The following is a 17,359-nucleotide window of genomic DNA, read 5'->3' as shown; positions in this document are numbered from 1 at the left end:
AAAATCAACACTGCCAGGCAGTCGGTGTAAAGGTTCTAAAATTGATGTATTGTGTGCTCTCCTTCTGGTCTTTGTTAGCCCTCGTGCTGCTGCTGTGTTTTGAATTAATTGCAGCTGATTTACTGTATTCTTTAGTAGACCAGAAAGCAGAGCATTACAATAGCCTGCTCGTTATAAAAGCGTGCATCAGTCTCTCAACCTGCCTGATAAATGATTGCTATCAGGTCACTCTACATTTATATAGTGTCAATATGAATGTCAAAGAAACAGCAACAGAAGGGTAGGAGGAATTATGATGCACTTGCACTGTAATTGAACTTCCATCAATCTGCTCATACTATATAATTGATCTATTCTGTTATATTATATGGCTTGTACATTACAGAGTTTATGTTTTTGTTTTTACATGATATGGCTCCAATGCATTGTATGTACATACATACTGTATGTTGCTTACTTCTTATCTAGCCTATAGCTTACATTGAAAAAAATTACATTTTAAAAATGTAAAGAATGCTTTGATAACAACATTTATCTCACTTTTAAACGTTTCTGTATGAATTAATGTTACTCACTTCTTAATCTTCATAACAGCCGTCTGGGACTTACTTTCTAAAATAACTTTAATTTCCTTTACTTGATTCTATGAAGTAAATTAATTTTGAAAGCTAATTCTGAATATAACATGCTGATCTTTTGAACATGCTGATTTTTTTTTCTTACATGTTGTTGAGAGACATGCTTCTCACACACATGGGCCTGAATTACAAACATGAACAAACAGGATCTGTAGACATGCATTAATGGAGAGATGTCAGAGTGCGGCTGCTACACAGTGAGCGCGCCAGAGCCATTTGGGGGACCTTGGCAGTACTCAGGAAGTGACCTGACACTTCTCCAGCCAACTTCCGTATTTTGGTCCACACACTCTGGTTCCAAACCCAAGTCCCTACAGCCTGAGCTACCCCAAAGTCCTTAACTCATAATTGTTGGGAGATACATTTGAGATGATCAATATCAGTTTGAGAAGGCACAGGCCTGTTTCTCACAATCTTAATCAATATTCTGATTTCTTGCCAAACTTCACAAACATAAAAGCAGACTGCTGCAAACGGCCTCTTTTAATTAAAGTATGAACTCTTCTTTGGTCTTTCTGTGAATTAATAACGTCATAAATCTCAAAAGAAATGTACCTCTTAAAAAATAACTTAATTAAAATATGTAAATAAAGTAAATAATTTGTGTAATTAAGGCTTTATTTTTTATCACCCTTGTACTGTCTCCAACTATTGTTTTATGTTTCTATTATTTATTATTTGAATTCCATTATTCTATATACAGAAATGAAACATCATACAATGTTATGTTATTTACAATAAAAAAAAAGACAAATAAAAAGTTAAAAATAAGAAAAATGTTGTTGTGTGCTCAAACAGGCTGTTTGGAGATTTTCCCTTCATGACATCACAAAGGGCAGTAGCCCCTCCCCCAGGTGAGTGACACTCCCACAGCTAGGTGTTTGTTCTGTTCTTTGAGTCTGCCTTCTCTCTGTAAACAATAGGACACGGAGCGAGCCCCCAGCCAGAGTCAAATCGGCTTCCAGAGAGGGGGCGTGGTCAGACTCAGCTCATTTACATTTAAAGCTACAGACACAGAAACAGCCTGTTCTGAGCAGGGCTGAAATAGAGGCATAGGCATGATCAAATACAGTGGATTGGTACTGGAGAAAATAAATAAAAATTGCAGAGGAGATATGAATTCCCTTGGGCTAAAAAGCCACAGGCTGAGATACATGCAAAAATCATCTCTTTAATTAAGACATGAGTGGTCAAAATTACAAGTGTTCAGGTGCAACAAGGTGAATAATAAAAACAGCAGCAAGCTTTTCAGTCCTTGTTTTGACACTTCCACCGTCTGACCACACGGTGGAGGTGCTGTCCCATTTAACGTCCAGCACAGCGACTCATCCGAGCGGACAAGTAATCCAACCAAAACTCCAACCAACCTCCTCAACAGGAACTGACGTCCCCTCAGTGCAAGTGGACGGAAAAAAAATGCAGCTGCAGGAAAAAATGGCTCCAAACACCGCACCGCTAAAAGGTGAGTAACTAACCTTTTGTACAGTAAATGTTTGCGAGTTAAAGTTTTGTTTTTCAGTTGCCTGAAATCGTCGTTCGCGGCTGCATAGCAACCGACCCCATAGTAACCGACCGTTTCCCAGAAGAAGAAAAAACTGCATCTCTTCCTTGTTGTGAGCAGTTGGCAGTTTCCTTGGTGATTTTTAAGATTAATAAATCAGTGTTGTTAAAAAAAGTACAGAGCAGGCACATTAGTGAAGCTGAATTCAGCCGTGTTATTTCTCAGTAAATGGTTTGTTTGCCTGCCTTTGCGTGCCGTGCTGTGCTGTTTGGTCCAGGGGCTAACAAACTTAGCATCCAACAAAGTCTGAAGTTAAAGTTCCAGCCGCTCTTTAAAGTATCAAGAAGTGACATTTGATCTCTCCAGCCGCGGTCACTTAGCTGGATTGAATTCGTATTGTCTATTGATACCCCCAGATGTATCTGCATTTATCAAATCAGATAGCTCTTGCTTGTATGTGTTCAACGTGAAAAGGACGAACATACATAACTTATTGACATTTCACTCCGCATCTTTCATCGTCAGGTGAGCATCAGCAGAGTTGTCTTAGTTATCTAGCCGACATGTAAACAGATAATGTACATGTCAACTGTTTGGCATTTTAAAGCCTCAACACTGACCAAAGGAAATACATACTCTACAGGTTGTGTATCTGAAACACTTCTATTTCTGTCGTTTACATGTCTACCATAGTCAAGAATCACCCCTGATAATACAATACCTTAGTGCTAACCATTTACACCTTGAATTAAATACTTTGTTTTGATAAAATTGATTAATGATAATTCATATCATAATGTTGTTCATACTCTAAACCCTGCAACATTTGCTTTACAATGTCATTAATTAAAAAATATGATAAAAATAAATAATTATATGTTTTTTATTTAAAAAGCACATTTCAGACTCAAAGACACTGAGCATTAGTTTCGAGTTAAACAAACATTTAAACACGACAACAAAGGATGAACAAATGAACACACAGGCACGACATTACACACAGGTCATATAATCAACAACAAACTATACAACATATAAAACAGTATGCACATTCACAAACATGGGTACACATGTATTTTTATTATTGTTTTTGGGTGAGCTTTTTATAGCTCATTCAAATCTGTCTATCTGAGCAAGGAAAAGATGTGATGCCTACTATCAAGAGAGGCAAATCACACTCATAACCAAGTACAGATTCTACCTGATTTTAAATGTTTGATCTTGTTCTGTTTTCTTATTATAATGGACACATTTGTATTTCTGAGCGTGATTTATGAGAGATATGCTGCAGCACGTAGGCCTTGTTGCTTCGCATGCATTCTCTGCAAGAAAATATTTTTTTCATTGTCTATTAATATGTCAGCTATCTTCAGCAATGTATTTACTTATCAATTAATTTGTTTGTATTGGGACATCGATACATATAGGCATTGTTACATCTAATTACAGTGCAACTGATGCAATGTTTATTCTAGCCATGGCTAATTTACAATCCTTGTACCTGGTTAGTTTTCTAGGAAATAACACACGATACAACAACACTGAAATAGACATCAGAACTGACGATTGTATGAGACATATAGGCAGTGACATACATATGTAAAAGCTAACAATAAAGCAGACATAGACGGGCAGATTGATGATAATGACTCATAAGAAATTGAGAACATGATGACGATCTGTGTTTCTCAAAGTCTAATGAGAACTCTTTGGATGTCCAAAATGCCTTGTTTTTGTCTACAAACTACAATATTTCAGACTTTCTTTGAGAGTTGTGTGAAAAACACCTGAATATTTTCATTGAAGACCATATTACAAGATTATAAACTTTTTCCTACTAAAAATAATTCTCAAAACAATTAACAATCCTATGTACAATTAAATTCTTAAGTTGTTGTGTCTCAGATATATACATTTTTTGGAGGACATTTCATATTTCTGTCCCATAGTGCTCTTAAATTGTCATTTTTGTTTCTTATTATGCAACATATGTTCTAAAAAAGGTGAGGCAGCAAGAGTTCAGCTGTGTTTTTTCCTCATTGAAAAACCAATTAACATACCTTAGGAATCTATAAACTTGACGTGGTTACTTATTTTCCTTTTTAGAGATGCTGCTCTGTACTTTGCTCAGCTGCAAAGTTTACTGCCAACACCTGCACCTTTCACAGCTGTGAGAAGCTAAACCTGAACTCAGTCCCATAAGAACAAACCTGAACATAAAGGATAGGTTCACAGTTTCCAAAGACAATGTTAAAACAAGAGCCCAGTGCCCTTTATGAACATTAAAACTGTACTCTTTACTACTGTTACTGCTAGATACCAGGAGATCCCTATTTACTGTCACAACAGAATTTTAAACTAGAATATGATACTTGTAAAAATTAAACAAATTTTACACCCTTTTCGATACCACAACAACAAAACTTGTGTAGGTCATAGTAGCGCCCGTTTTTAACAAACTTTTGTCTTAGGGACAGGACGGACATACAGTGCTTTTCTTCTCAGCGCACAAACGCTTCATACAAGCGCTCCCGAGCACATAGTGCGCTTTTCTGATTGAAAAAAACGCTAGGAGGACATGGGGTCTTAGTAAGCGCAGTCTAAAGGTTATTTGCCCAATCAAACTGATTGATGCGACCATAAAACATGTAATCGAGGACTTAAAATACACACTTAGCTTTATTAAATTGAAACCAAAACAAGACGATAAAGAAAAGTGTGTGAGGGTGTGAAACAGAGAAAAATTAGATGTACAGACTTTTTCTAAAGGGAAAATTAAACTGTACGTTTAGTAAAGAGAAAACATGACAGTGTATCTCTTATAGGGCAATCTGTTATTGTAACCTCGTCCTCTGCATTCTTACATTTCTAAACTCAAGCAACCTGAAGGTTCTGTCATTTTCGAACTACGTGAAAGGTATTTATGTCTTGCTCAGACGTTGAAAGTATCTTTTACAGGACCTCGGCTCCATGGTGCAGATGAACTGAGTCTGCAGTATTGTTCTTGGCTGTCGTTGTCGCTTTTTCCCCATACGTTGAGTTTGAGTTTTTCTTCCATTCTTTGCATGTCTCATGTTGTCATATATTGACTTTAAGCATATGGCTATCTCTTGAGTCAGGATCTTACACTAAGACATCTTTTTGGTAACCTTAATGTACAACCAAACCCCATACTTGATTTGGCACTATATAGGACTGATGAGACCGATCTGCAAAGCTCTCTATTGGAACTATGATTATTACGAAGTGTAATCATGTTCCATGCTTTCTCAGATTGGCCCTGTGTTTACATGCAGAATCAGGAAGTAGCTGCTGTTAAGTGTCTGCTCCAGGTCAGGCTTTTTGACCTTTTGACTTTTGAACAGTGACTTCAACTACAAAGCGTCCATCTCTCAGTACATGCACTCTCACTGTGTGCAGAATCAATGACATACGGATGAGCTGCTTTGGCCAGACCATGTGAGGTTTTTGTGCACAGAATTATGCTCTCAATGCCAACAGGCTCTACAAGACTATGACCTTTGTTTTTATGCATTTCGTGCCCTCCAACTGTGTTCTTGATGAAGTTGGCACTCAGATCTCTTGTTTGAAATCTTAATGAATGCAGCCACATTGTCGCTGCCTGCTGGTGTGAGCACAGCTGATAAGACAGTCTTGGGCCATGGTGCTAACATAATGCTAACAGAGTGGGAGAAGGCCAAAGGAAGAAAGGAGAGAAAGAGGGAGAGAGACCCGTCGGGCTGCTTAGCATGCCAAATTCCTCAGCTGCACAATAGTGCTAGGCCAGCCTGAGCCCCAGCACAGCCAGCCTTCTCCACCACAATGGGAGGGGAAGCTCAGGAGAGGCCGTGACGCCTGGGGAGGGAAGGAACTCACTCAACCCTGGGACTGTGATCATTCGATGAATGGTTGCTTTGAGAAGGCGCTGTGTCATTTTAGGACCACAAAACAGTCTTTGCAGCAATGTTTTAAACAGGTCCTAGATATTCAACCCTGTCTTCTAGATTGTATGTTTGTGAAGACTAAACTACTTTTCCGAATATGATATAGTGACAAGATAATCTTTGGCAGGATTGAGGTTGTTACAAATCACGATACCAAAATTTTAAACATAGTAATAGTAAAAATCAAAAAATATCAACACCTTTTTCAGTTCCACGGACAAACAAAAATATAAGTCCTAAGCTCTTGAGTTTGTTTACTTTCTTGTTTTTTAACACTAAGAATTGCAAAATTTCTGCAATTTCGGTACCAAACAATTGCCAATGTTTTTGTGCAACTTAGACACTGTGTCTTTGATTGCTCGACAGTATGGTATAGACCCATTTAAAGATATTCCATTATCACCAGTAATCCAGTTGAACCAACCTGTGGGTTTGGATGGACTACAGCTCTCTCCCAGGTCATGCTTGTCAGCTTTGGATTAAAAACATTTGACCTTACCTATACTATAGATCATTAAAACAATGGAGATTGTATTGTTTAAAAACACATCAGTGTTTCTCCTACCAAATTAATGGTAGTGGACCTGACCCCCCCCCACCTCTGTTGAACGTAGAAATACATGATCTTTGTACAGAGCTGCCACACCAGCATCCGGAGTTTGAGTTTACACTTCAGTCAAGTGAAATCAACGAAAGCACTTTAGTTTAGTTTTCAGAAAGATTGTGTTTTTGGTTAGAATTCATTTATAATCTAATGTAAATCCTTACTTTATTCTGTAAGAAACCACAGCGAATAAGAATAGTGCTGCTGTCACTAGGTGTGGTTAATGTACTGCAAGATTGCAAATTTAGTCAAACCATAAATACTTGTTGGTCAACATTGTTCTTAAATGTTCTGTAACATTTTAACAACACACCTTAAAAAACATTTCCTCATGTTAATAGAATGAATCAGTTAATTGGGTCACTCTCTCGTCCAGTTTTCAGCATCAACTATTTGTCAGAGTTTGTTGGCAACACAAGCACAGCAGTTTTGCATCAGAGAAAAGCATTGGTACATGAATTAACAACAAAAATAGTAGTGAGTTGCTTGTGTGCACAGTAGTAGATCTACTAGTTTGCATGCCAATATGAGTCATACATTTACAAATCACTTTGCACAATTGTTTGAAGTCTTTATTAGGTATGTGGTAAGCCTGGCTGCTCTGTCAAAGTGATCAACATAAAGGTCCACTAATAGAACAGAGTTCTCTGAGAGTAGGCTGATCAATTTAAATAGCCTGAAAATGCCAGATATGTAGACCATGCTGTGGTTATGTAACCTAACCATTGCCCTTGGCCTTCAAAACAAATAAGAATAATTATTGGCTGTCAATACACGACAAATGGCAGCCAATCAATGAGAAGTCAAAGGCTGGTAACAGTAACAAGGCTGTGTGAAACCTTATATAAAGAACTGAAAATCCCCTTCCAGAGAGGGCCGTGGTCAAACACCTCTCTCTTGCATTTAAAGCTACAGACACAAAGATTGTCATTTTAGTTTTTATAAATCTGCAACATGGTTGTTATTTCGGCAAACTTGAGACTTGTTTATGCAAGTAAATCACAAGATAATTGTAAGCCAGAGAGAAGCCACTCTGTAACTTATTATCTGTTGAGTTGAGACTCACAAGAAACAGGTGAACATGGGCTACTCAAGTGAGATTGATAAAGAAATGATGGTGGTCTTGTCTGCAACGTAAACACCACATGGAAAAGGAAGAAGTCTTGGCCCAAAAGTTGTAACGCTAACCACTGGCTTTACTGGAATTACTGAGAAATATGAATCAGTTTCCAGATAATGATAGCCGATGGGATCAGAGTAGAGGTGGGCGATATGGGAAAAATATCATATCACAGTTTGTTTTTTGGCAAGATCACGATTTTATCACAATTTTTTTCATACTGATCTTTAGACAAATTTGTAAGTTACTGACCAGTTCAACCAAACTTATTTCCCTGTATAATGTTTTTAAATGCACAAAAAACTGTGCTGACAAGTTTAATCTATTTGAAAAACATCTTTGTAGGAGGTCTGGAGGTCTCTCACCCAGAACATCTTTAGCAACAGAAATGTCTTTCCCTCAATTTGATCAATATTTATGAACAATTTGAAGGTTTTCCTCACCACTTTGAAATTATAATTTAGTTATGTGTCCTCTTTTTATGTTCATCAGGAACATTTTCACGCAGTGATGCATTCATTTAAAAACATGTAGACTTCGAGTTCTTGTGTTTCTGTTCTATTTAGCCCTGCAGAATTCCTACAGCTGTAGCTTCATACAGGCTCTGCAGCCTTTGTTGTTTTTTATGACATCATTGGACTAACTTTAGTTTTGTTTATATATAATCGAACATAATACAGAATGTGTTCATTCTGTGACACATGATCAAAGTAAGTTTTACTGACAGAAGAGTTTAATTCATAGAGGGGGCGGGACATTGTTGATTGACAGACAGACAGTCACTATGGTTACTCACGCTCACCTGCCTGCTGCTTTGTAAAATCGTTTAGCCTAATCCCTGTAGGTTCTGTTATCACAAAGGTGAGCTTCGGGTGGAGAGGCTTGATAAGTAACTTTTAAAAACTGAGAGAGAGCAGAAAACACTGACAGCAACATTTTAAACACCGGGGTTATATCTCCCATCAGTGACTGTCGGAGCTCCGCCCTGTCTGTCTCTGTCTGTTAATGTCTCTCTGTGTCGCTATCTGAGATGTAGGCTCATCTTAACTGTGCACACTATGCGGATAAGTTAACTGTTGCTCACAGCGTGTCGGTTTGGAAAAATATCAGAACAGTTGCATATAACCGAGATGGAGTTGTTTTTGCGGACATCACTTTTAAGTTTCGTTTTAGTTTTCACCGCTGCAGAGCAAAAAAGGGGGAGACGCATCTGTCGGAGCATAAACTGCAGCATGATAGAATAAAAACATAAGCCCGGTTCTATGATCTCTCTGCTTTGGCAGATCATCAGCAAGTTAAAATCCTTCACGATCTAAGATCGTTATATCACCCACCACTAGATCAGAGAATTGTCAAAGCTTAATATTTCTGGTCAAGGCTTTGTTAATGAATTCTGGAAGAATCTGTTTGACCTCCTCTTCAAGCTACCTAAATTATGTTTTTCTCTTTTTCAGGTGTTTAAAACATTTTAGCGGTACCCCTTGGGCCACACTGACTTAAAGGCTGAAACACCCATGGCACCTTTTAGTTGACAGAATGGCCCAGATTTCAAGTGGTAATGGGTTCAAGCTGGATGTCCCCCAGCCGAAAGGGGTTGTGGGTAAAGAGGAAGCCCTTCGCATGGAGGAAGAGGCTTTAGCGAAGTTGCAAAAGGATAAGAGACCGACCCTGTCAACTTCAGCCCCTTCGTCTTCCTCTGCAGCATCCTTCTCGTCCTTCTCAAAACCAAAACCATCAAAGTCGACCACTGCTGCTCCTCAACCATCACCCTTGACTCACAGACCAGAAAAGGACCTCATTGTCTTTCCAGAGACCAAGAAGCAGGCAGAGCAGGACAAGTTCAGTGACATTGATGTGGACAAACTGACTAATGAGGAACTTGAAAAGCTCCTCCTGGACGAAAACTTTGGGGCGAACAGCAAAGTGCCCCGGCCCTCATCACTGCTGGGGTTTAACCTCAGTGCCTCCTACCCAGGGGGCCATGCCTGTAGTTCCTCTCCTTTCCAGAGTGGCCAGTGGACCCCTGTTCTGTCCACCCCATCTAGCTCCAATGTGTCCACTCCCACCCATCAGCCTATCCCAGTTTTCCCCTCGGCTCCATTCCCCAAACCAGGCACATTTCAGAACGGCTTCACTCCAACCATGTCTCCCTTCATGACCATGTCGGCACAGCAGCCATCCTTCATGGCGTTCACTCCCATCCAGCCTGCTGCTGCCATGGTCTTCCAGCAGCCAGCTGTGGACCCGCAGATGGCCAAACTCTTCGACAAGATTGCCAGCACCTCAGAATACTTGAAGAATGGCAAATCATCCAGCACTGACCTAGATTCCTCTCAAGCAGGCATAGCTTCCCTGGCACCCAACCCACCACCCCAGCAGCCAGCAGTGACGGAGTCCTCTAGCATTAGTCGCTTTGACTGGCTGGATCTGGACCCACTTACAAAGCGTAAAGCTGATAATGAGGAGGCCTCCCCGGCAGCAGGAGAGCCCACACAGACAGCACAAGGACCTTCTGCCGGGGATCCTTGGGATGCAGTGCTTGAGACTGAAGGGAATAGCACAAACAGCAGCAGCCCACCTCTGGAGGGGAAAGCATCTCTGTCAGTTCGCTCACCGGCCAAGAGAATTTCAACAGGTGCTGGTGTCACCAGGAGTCACTCGCTCAACATCCCAGGGACCTCCTCTCAGCACAAACCAAACAATCAGGTAGGATCTCTGTCACAGAAAAATGTTTGAAACTGAAAATGTTTCCTACCTGCTGATAATTCAGGCAAAGTCAATTCCGTTCCACAATTGGCATCATGTCCCATCAGGAAAATTATTGACATGATAGGCCGTCAAAACGTATTTCCTTATGTAGCTTTTTATTCTGCCACTGGTGTCCTAAATGAACACAGATTTCTCACACAGCTACCATTCAGTCTGTACTCTTCCCACTGACACGGCTCAGTTGAAAAGAGTTTGTTACATCATTCTGTGAACTGCATCAGGATCAGGATCAGTATCAGTCTCAATATTTGTATACAGGGAAGGAAAGTATCACCTGCCAAATGCAGGACAAATATTGACCTTAGCAGGCTAAATGATGGGTCTTTCTTATATCATTAAATGTCATCTTTATAATGCAATACTAAAATAACGAATAGTCAAGTTTTAACTTTACATGATATATGTGATGTTTCTGTCTTATTTATTTTGTTCTCGATACCATACAATCTCTCTAATTTGAATGATTGATGTTATCAAAAAGTACCGAAGCAGAAAGAAGTCATAATCTCAAACAAAAACTGCCACACTGTCTAAATTGCACAAATATTGCCGGTACTGAAACGTTGCAAAATTACTTATGCAATTTAGACAGAGTTCAGGAGTTTGCCTGTTTCTTATGGGAATTAGAAAAAAAGAACTTGCCAAGGACTTCATATTTTGTTCCTGTGGTATTGAAACATGTTTTGATTTCTACTAGAATTACATCAGAGTTTAGAAATCTGAATGATTGGAAATGTTTAGTCACATGTAACAGTGGCAGGTCAAGAAAACATTTAATTTCAGACCCTGTTTTATTCTATACACTGTGAAGTAAAGTGATCAAACAACACAAACAGTGCTCTAATGAAGCAGATTAGCTGAGTTTTAAAGCATTAATCTAAGGCTCTTAATTGTTACTCATTCACTTTTGGGTCTTTGTTGATATTGGGAAAAAAAGTTTGAAATCAAGTTTACAGTTTTTGATAAGGGGGGTAATGTGAGTGAGAGTAGTGGGCCCTGAACAATGGAAATATGGATTCTTGCTCAATGATATGACACAACACTGGGCAGAATCGTGCAATTCTAGTTTTTTTTGCTATCAAGGAATTGAACTGAGAGGTCCAGCCATCTGTCTTTTTTTCTTTTAAGATTTATTTTTGGGCTTTTTGGGCCTTTATTGGAGAGATAGGACAGTGGATAGAGTCGGAAATCCAGGTGAGAGAGAGAGTGGGAAAAACGTGCAGGAAATGAGCCACAGGTCTGACTTGAACCCAGGCCTCTGTACATGGGGCGTGAGCACTAACCACTACACTACCTGCTAGACTGTCTGCTAAGTGAATTGTACTACCGGACCCCCCCCCCCCCTCGCAGTCTATCTTTGTAACAACATACTCGCAGTAAACTTTCAAATGAAACCACAGCTCTTACATGAGTGAGTGTAAAGTTCACTCTGAGCACATGACAGTAGATCTTCTTGTTCAACCAAAAACACTCATCAAAGTCTTTCTAGTTATTGCATGCATACTCCTCAGCCCTTCCTAGCACAAGCCCTTATATCCTCTTTCCTTCTGATCCCTGTAATTAAGTTTTTCATCGTGGTAAGCTGCCCACTGTTTCACCCCACAATTTTCCACAAGCTGCATTTTGTGATTAATTTTGCCATGCAGGACTCGAGAGATCTAACCCCTTGTGATGCATATTTAGAGCATTCATTTGGGACAGTGCTAGGGGCAAGTGGCATGGGATATTGTACCCTCTAAATCTTTTTATTCCCCCCTTAAACGAGTCAACCATCTGCCATTTGGCTGAAACAAGACAAGCGTTTGAGTCTTCAGCAGCACACCCATGTCATCCAAACATGAACTTGTCGCCCTCAATGCCTTCCTCTTTATTCAGTATTGAAGCGTCAGATCATTTCAGAGTTGTAGATCTTGTTGGGAAATTAATGGTTAGAGATATGACATGCTAGTTCATCAAAATAATACTAACCCCTATTCCTCAAGATTTTTAAAGCTCTGAACAATCTGTTCTATCATTGTGTCAGTTCCTTTTGCGGTTTTCATGACACAGACTTCCTGCTCATTGTGTCCTGCTCTGTGTCATGACCGAACAATTAGTCTCTGTGGGAAGTTTCTTACACCAGGGAGATAATCAACCTTACAGTGCTGTACAAGGAAGGCCCTGATTTCAAGAATTCCCCTTGGTTTTTGGAAAACCAGGAAATGTGACATCATTTTTGAACACAGTGTTTGGGAAGATTATAGGTCAGAACAGTAAAAAATGTAGAGACAGGTCTTAAACATGAGCAGCCGAAGCTTTTTCAATCTACTTTTCTAGTTGGTTTTTAGTCTCATATGTGGGACTCGACAGACGTATACTTAGCTACTCATCAAAGGCAACTTATCTGGTCTGTACGCCCTGCTGTGTCTTCCAGGGATGAGGAATGTGTGCCGCTTTGAAAGGGTGAAAAGGTGTTTGTTTACACTTGCCTATATGTTATGTCTAGGGGGAAGCCTGCGTTAGTTGGTTGGACTGCAGTGTTATGTAATTTGAGCCGTTTGAGTTCGACATCCAACCCTCTTACACTCTCACTTGTCTTTTTATTTGTATACATATTATCTGCAGTCTATATGAGTTTGGGATGGTTTGTGTGTTTAAGTTGCCCCTTTGTTCCATGTGCTTTCACTGGCAGTCTGCACCCAGGAGCAGGAACAAGCCTGTACAGCTCACGATCAGAGCAATCTAAGAAATGGCCCTCATACCGATCCGTGCCAGCGCCACTCTTATTTAGACTCAGGGCAGAGAGATGCTAGGATTACAACAAATTAAGATTTGAGTGACTGGGATAAGATCTTGCAATGGTGGGAATCAACACAATTATTCCTGTACCCGTTTCAAACTAACGCACTTCAAAAAGTGTGGAAAGTAGGGCCCGGCCGATTTGTGATTTTTATTGCCGATGAATTAGGGAGAGTGAAAAATCTGATACCGATATCTTTCTTTGATCTATGTTTGAAGAGATAGATATACATTTTTATTGTGTTGATGCCTCAAATGAAGTTATCAAACACTTGTGTACATGGAAGACAAGTTGGTCACTCATCTGGAAAGTAACTGCGCATGAACATGCGTCACGGCTTGACACTCTGGAGAGTGACAATGCTCGTTGTAAACTATATAAAATCCTCTGCTGGTGACGGCCAGAAAGAGAACAGTTAGTGTGTCAATGAAACTCAAATTAAATGCTATTTGACTAATGAAAAGAAAATCTAGTAATATCGGCATATATCTGAAATAAAATTAGTCGATACGATAGTCATTGGATAAGCTCATATCGGCTGATATTATCAGCTGGTCAATTAATCAATCGGGCTCTTGTGGAAAGTTGTTCATATGAAGCAGCAGTTTGAAAGGTAGAACACCAAACATAAATCAGTGTTTACTAGAGAGGCATAAGCAAGGGACCATTTGAGTGAAACTAGACTTCCACCCAAAGAGACTAGAAACCCCATAAAGAGTCCTTTCAAAAAGGGGCTTTCTCTTTCTCTGCCTGCATGGAGCACACAGGTCAGTGTACAGTGATGACACAGCTTGGCTGAGGTGTTATCCAGGTTTTGCCTCACTTTCAAAGAAGCGGACTAAAACATTCTATTCAGCAGCAAATAGGTTTTTTACTTGCTTCCGTTTAAAGACCAAACCAATGTTTTGCATGGATTTTGCCCACATGTTATGCAATAACTTTGCTGCAAAAACATTTTTCAAAGCAGGCACTTATGTGGTAAATATTATTCAGGGGTTTTCCTACAATTTCAGACGGCCTCTGAGTGAATCACCTTACAAAGGATCAGAAACATTTGTAAAGATGCATCTGTTTTTGTTGTTGTCTAAGAAACTTTATCTGTAACTTAACTGTTTAAAATGTCAACTTTCATTGACTAGAGGCTCCAGAAACATAAGAGCCATGATGAGAGTGAGATACCAAACAGCATTTTATCCATGAGCTGTGAAAGAAAAACTGTGTTGTTAAGAAGCCAAGTGTTTTCATGCTACTATTACTCATTATTTTCATAACAACCCATGGTAAAATGATTTCTTTATTGCACAGACTTCCTCTCAACAGTGTGAGCGATGAGAGCGAACGCCCACCAGAGTTTTAAAAATAACTCTGCACCACATGTAGGATGATTAGATAGAGACGATGGTCTGAGTGTCGGAGCAGATACAGACATTTACACACGTCTTAACCCTTTGCATTAAAAGCTGAATCAAATGTAATAAAAAGCTTGCAGCACAGTTTGAAGCACTGGTTCTATTCACGGCTTGGATGCAAGTGAAAAATGTCTCTACAACTATAACATTGCATCTCCATTAGCTGGTGTGGTAAAAAACAATCTAGTCTAGTTTTGGAAGCTAACACTGCTAAGGATGTTGGTTGTAACCTTGGTTGTAGAGACTAGGCCGACGCTTTGAGCCACTGAGCCGCTGCACCTGGATTTACTAATTTACACGCTAACATTACCATGTCAGTCGACTTGAAAGTCCAAGTCAGATATCATTGATGATCATGACATTCATTTATTTTAAGTCCATTGTCTCCACATGTCCATTTTCTAAAAACACCTGCTTGTTGTAGCTCTTGCTTGCAACTGCTTAGTGCTCAAAAAACAGTTTTCCCTTCCGGGTGGAACCTGACCAGTAACAAAGGTTCCTACCTTAGATAACCGTAAATTACCCTGTGTGATCCTTTTTACTATCACCACATTATTTTGATAATCTGCTCCTTAATTGTTTTTTGTGTAGGAATCAATTCAAGGGACAATATTTGTATGAGTTTTGTTTAATGTCATTCAATATATAAAGCAAGACTGGCAACTAAAAGAAACAGAATCCTCGGTGGGATCGCCTTTGTTTTGGAGGTTAATTTTCTCTTCTCTACCAATTGACCTTGGTTTACCTCCAAATGGGCCAAAGAGTCCGTGTAGTGTAGTGGTGGGGAAACTCAGAATTCCTCATGAATTGCACCACGTATGATTGTTATTGCTGTACTCCATTGATTCACTTTTTCTAATATGTCTGAAGGACTTTTTTTGGATGACTGTACTGTACTTCAGCCTGAAGTTCACAATCCTTGTTGTGGTTGACATGAGTGTAACGTAAGATGCGGTGGTTTGGGCAGAGATGCACAATGGAACAAATGAATGGAGGCTTAGTCAGAGCCGGGCTATCGGCCATGAAGTCACACCAACTCTATGATAGTTTGCCTTCTCTTTCTCCCCTTCATTTATCTATTATTATCAGTTTCCACTCTGTTCTATTTTTCTTTCTCTTTCTGTCTCTTCTGACTTCACAGTGCCTCACTTAATGTGTTTATCTTGATCACTTTACTGATTACTGTCAGCCCTTCTTCTTCTGTCCTTATATTCACTCAGTGCCTCTTGTGTCTGGTTACTACTTACTTGCTTTAGAATGTAAAAGCAGGTTAGTGATAATCATCAGTCAAACAAATATTTCCATCTGCACTTCAGCTGTTACACCTCACTGCACCAATGCCTGTTCAGACCTGGCTCCTTCTGTTTACAAAGCAGCTGTGTCAGTAAATGCATCTTTAAGTACAATCAACACTCAAACTGGTGTTATGCAGATTCATGTCGGTTATTGCCCTAATTGTTTCAAGAAGGGTAGCTTCACTTCATTCAGTGTTACTTGTTTTTGATCAAGCAGTACATCTTGAAATCCAGAGAAATGTCAGGATTTTAGTGAGACATGTGCGTACAAGCTAGAGATGGGACTGATCCGATCTTTTATCGGTATTGGGTCTGATATTGACATATATAGGACTGACGGTGCTGATCAACGTCACTGATCAAGAAAGATGGTTGGACACTTTAAACATTCTCAACTCGCACAGTCTCTCTTCAGGTCTCCATCATGACGTTCAGACGAGACGGAACAGGATCAAAAGTACAATTCTTACACTTCAGTTTAAAATATTTATTTTGAAAACCTGACAGTTGTTGCTGCTTCCTGTTTGTATGTGAAGTCAGCACAATGCAATGCAGCAACAATAACACTATTAGTTCCGATATTGGAATCGGATCGGGACTGAAAAAAAGTGGATCGGTGCATCTCTAATCCAAGCATTAATGACTGAAATGTAGAAGCAAAAAGATGAAAAATGCAGGAAATTTGAAGCAGCTTTGTTGGTCAGACTAGATTATTTATTCATCTTTACGGAACCAGTACCTAGAGTTGCACAGAGATACAGTATAATAAAGATCATGATTAGGTTTAATAACCAGTCAACTAAATGAAATGTTGTGTAGCAGTGTTAACACACATTAACGTACTTTGCACGCCCTTTTCATTCCACACTTATTACAGCGAACATGTCTGTACCTGTGTTTTCTATCACTATCACTGATCCTTCAAAATGACCCGCAGGCTTTTAAAAAAAATCTCATCATGTGCTGTGATCCAACATTACATATCTCTGCTTGAAACTACGCTACACCAGCATGCATTGTACATCTTCCCAACCAAGTTATGCACAGTCAAATCTCTCCTCCCCTGCAGATCTTCAGAAGCTCTATAATTTCTCTCACACCTCCGCACCATCCCACTCCAGACTCTGCCCCATTTTCTTTCAGTATCGTCTAATTACACCTCAAGCACGACTGTTAGACGAAGCAGCAAACTTAACACCCTCTAAAAATGAATATTCCAGCGGAGGGATTGCAGGGTTAAAACATGTTGTGCTGGGATGTGTGAGTGTGACTCACTGGGCAAACAGCTCTTGTGTGTCTC

The 17,359-nt window shown here is 39.7% G+C and overlaps 1 protein-coding gene across 1 annotated transcript in view; it reads left to right on the top strand.

The window, feature by feature from the left end:
- Positions 1 to 1,988: 1,988 nt before the first annotated feature.
- The window catches only part of pik3c2a (phosphatidylinositol-4-phosphate 3-kinase, catalytic subunit type 2 alpha), a 60,801-nt gene continuing 45,430 nt past the window's right edge, over positions 1,989 to 17,359 (top strand). Inside the window, exons 1-2 of the mRNA XM_061036063.1 lie at positions 1,989 to 2,100; positions 9,262 to 10,513. Of these exons, the coding sequence (XP_060892046.1) occupies positions 9,344 to 10,513 (1,170 nt within the window). The 5' untranslated portion in view covers positions 1,989 to 2,100; positions 9,262 to 9,343. The remainder of the gene's footprint in view (positions 2,101 to 9,261; positions 10,514 to 17,359) is intronic.

The sequence above is a fragment of the Labrus mixtus genome, chromosome 4, assembly GCF_963584025.1.
Source record: "Labrus mixtus chromosome 4, fLabMix1.1, whole genome shotgun sequence".
Classification (NCBI taxonomy): Eukaryota; Metazoa; Chordata; class Actinopteri; order Labriformes; family Labridae; genus Labrus; species Labrus mixtus.
The sequence above is the reverse complement of the archived record's forward strand: the minus strand, read 5'-3'. Positions and strand labels throughout refer to the sequence as shown.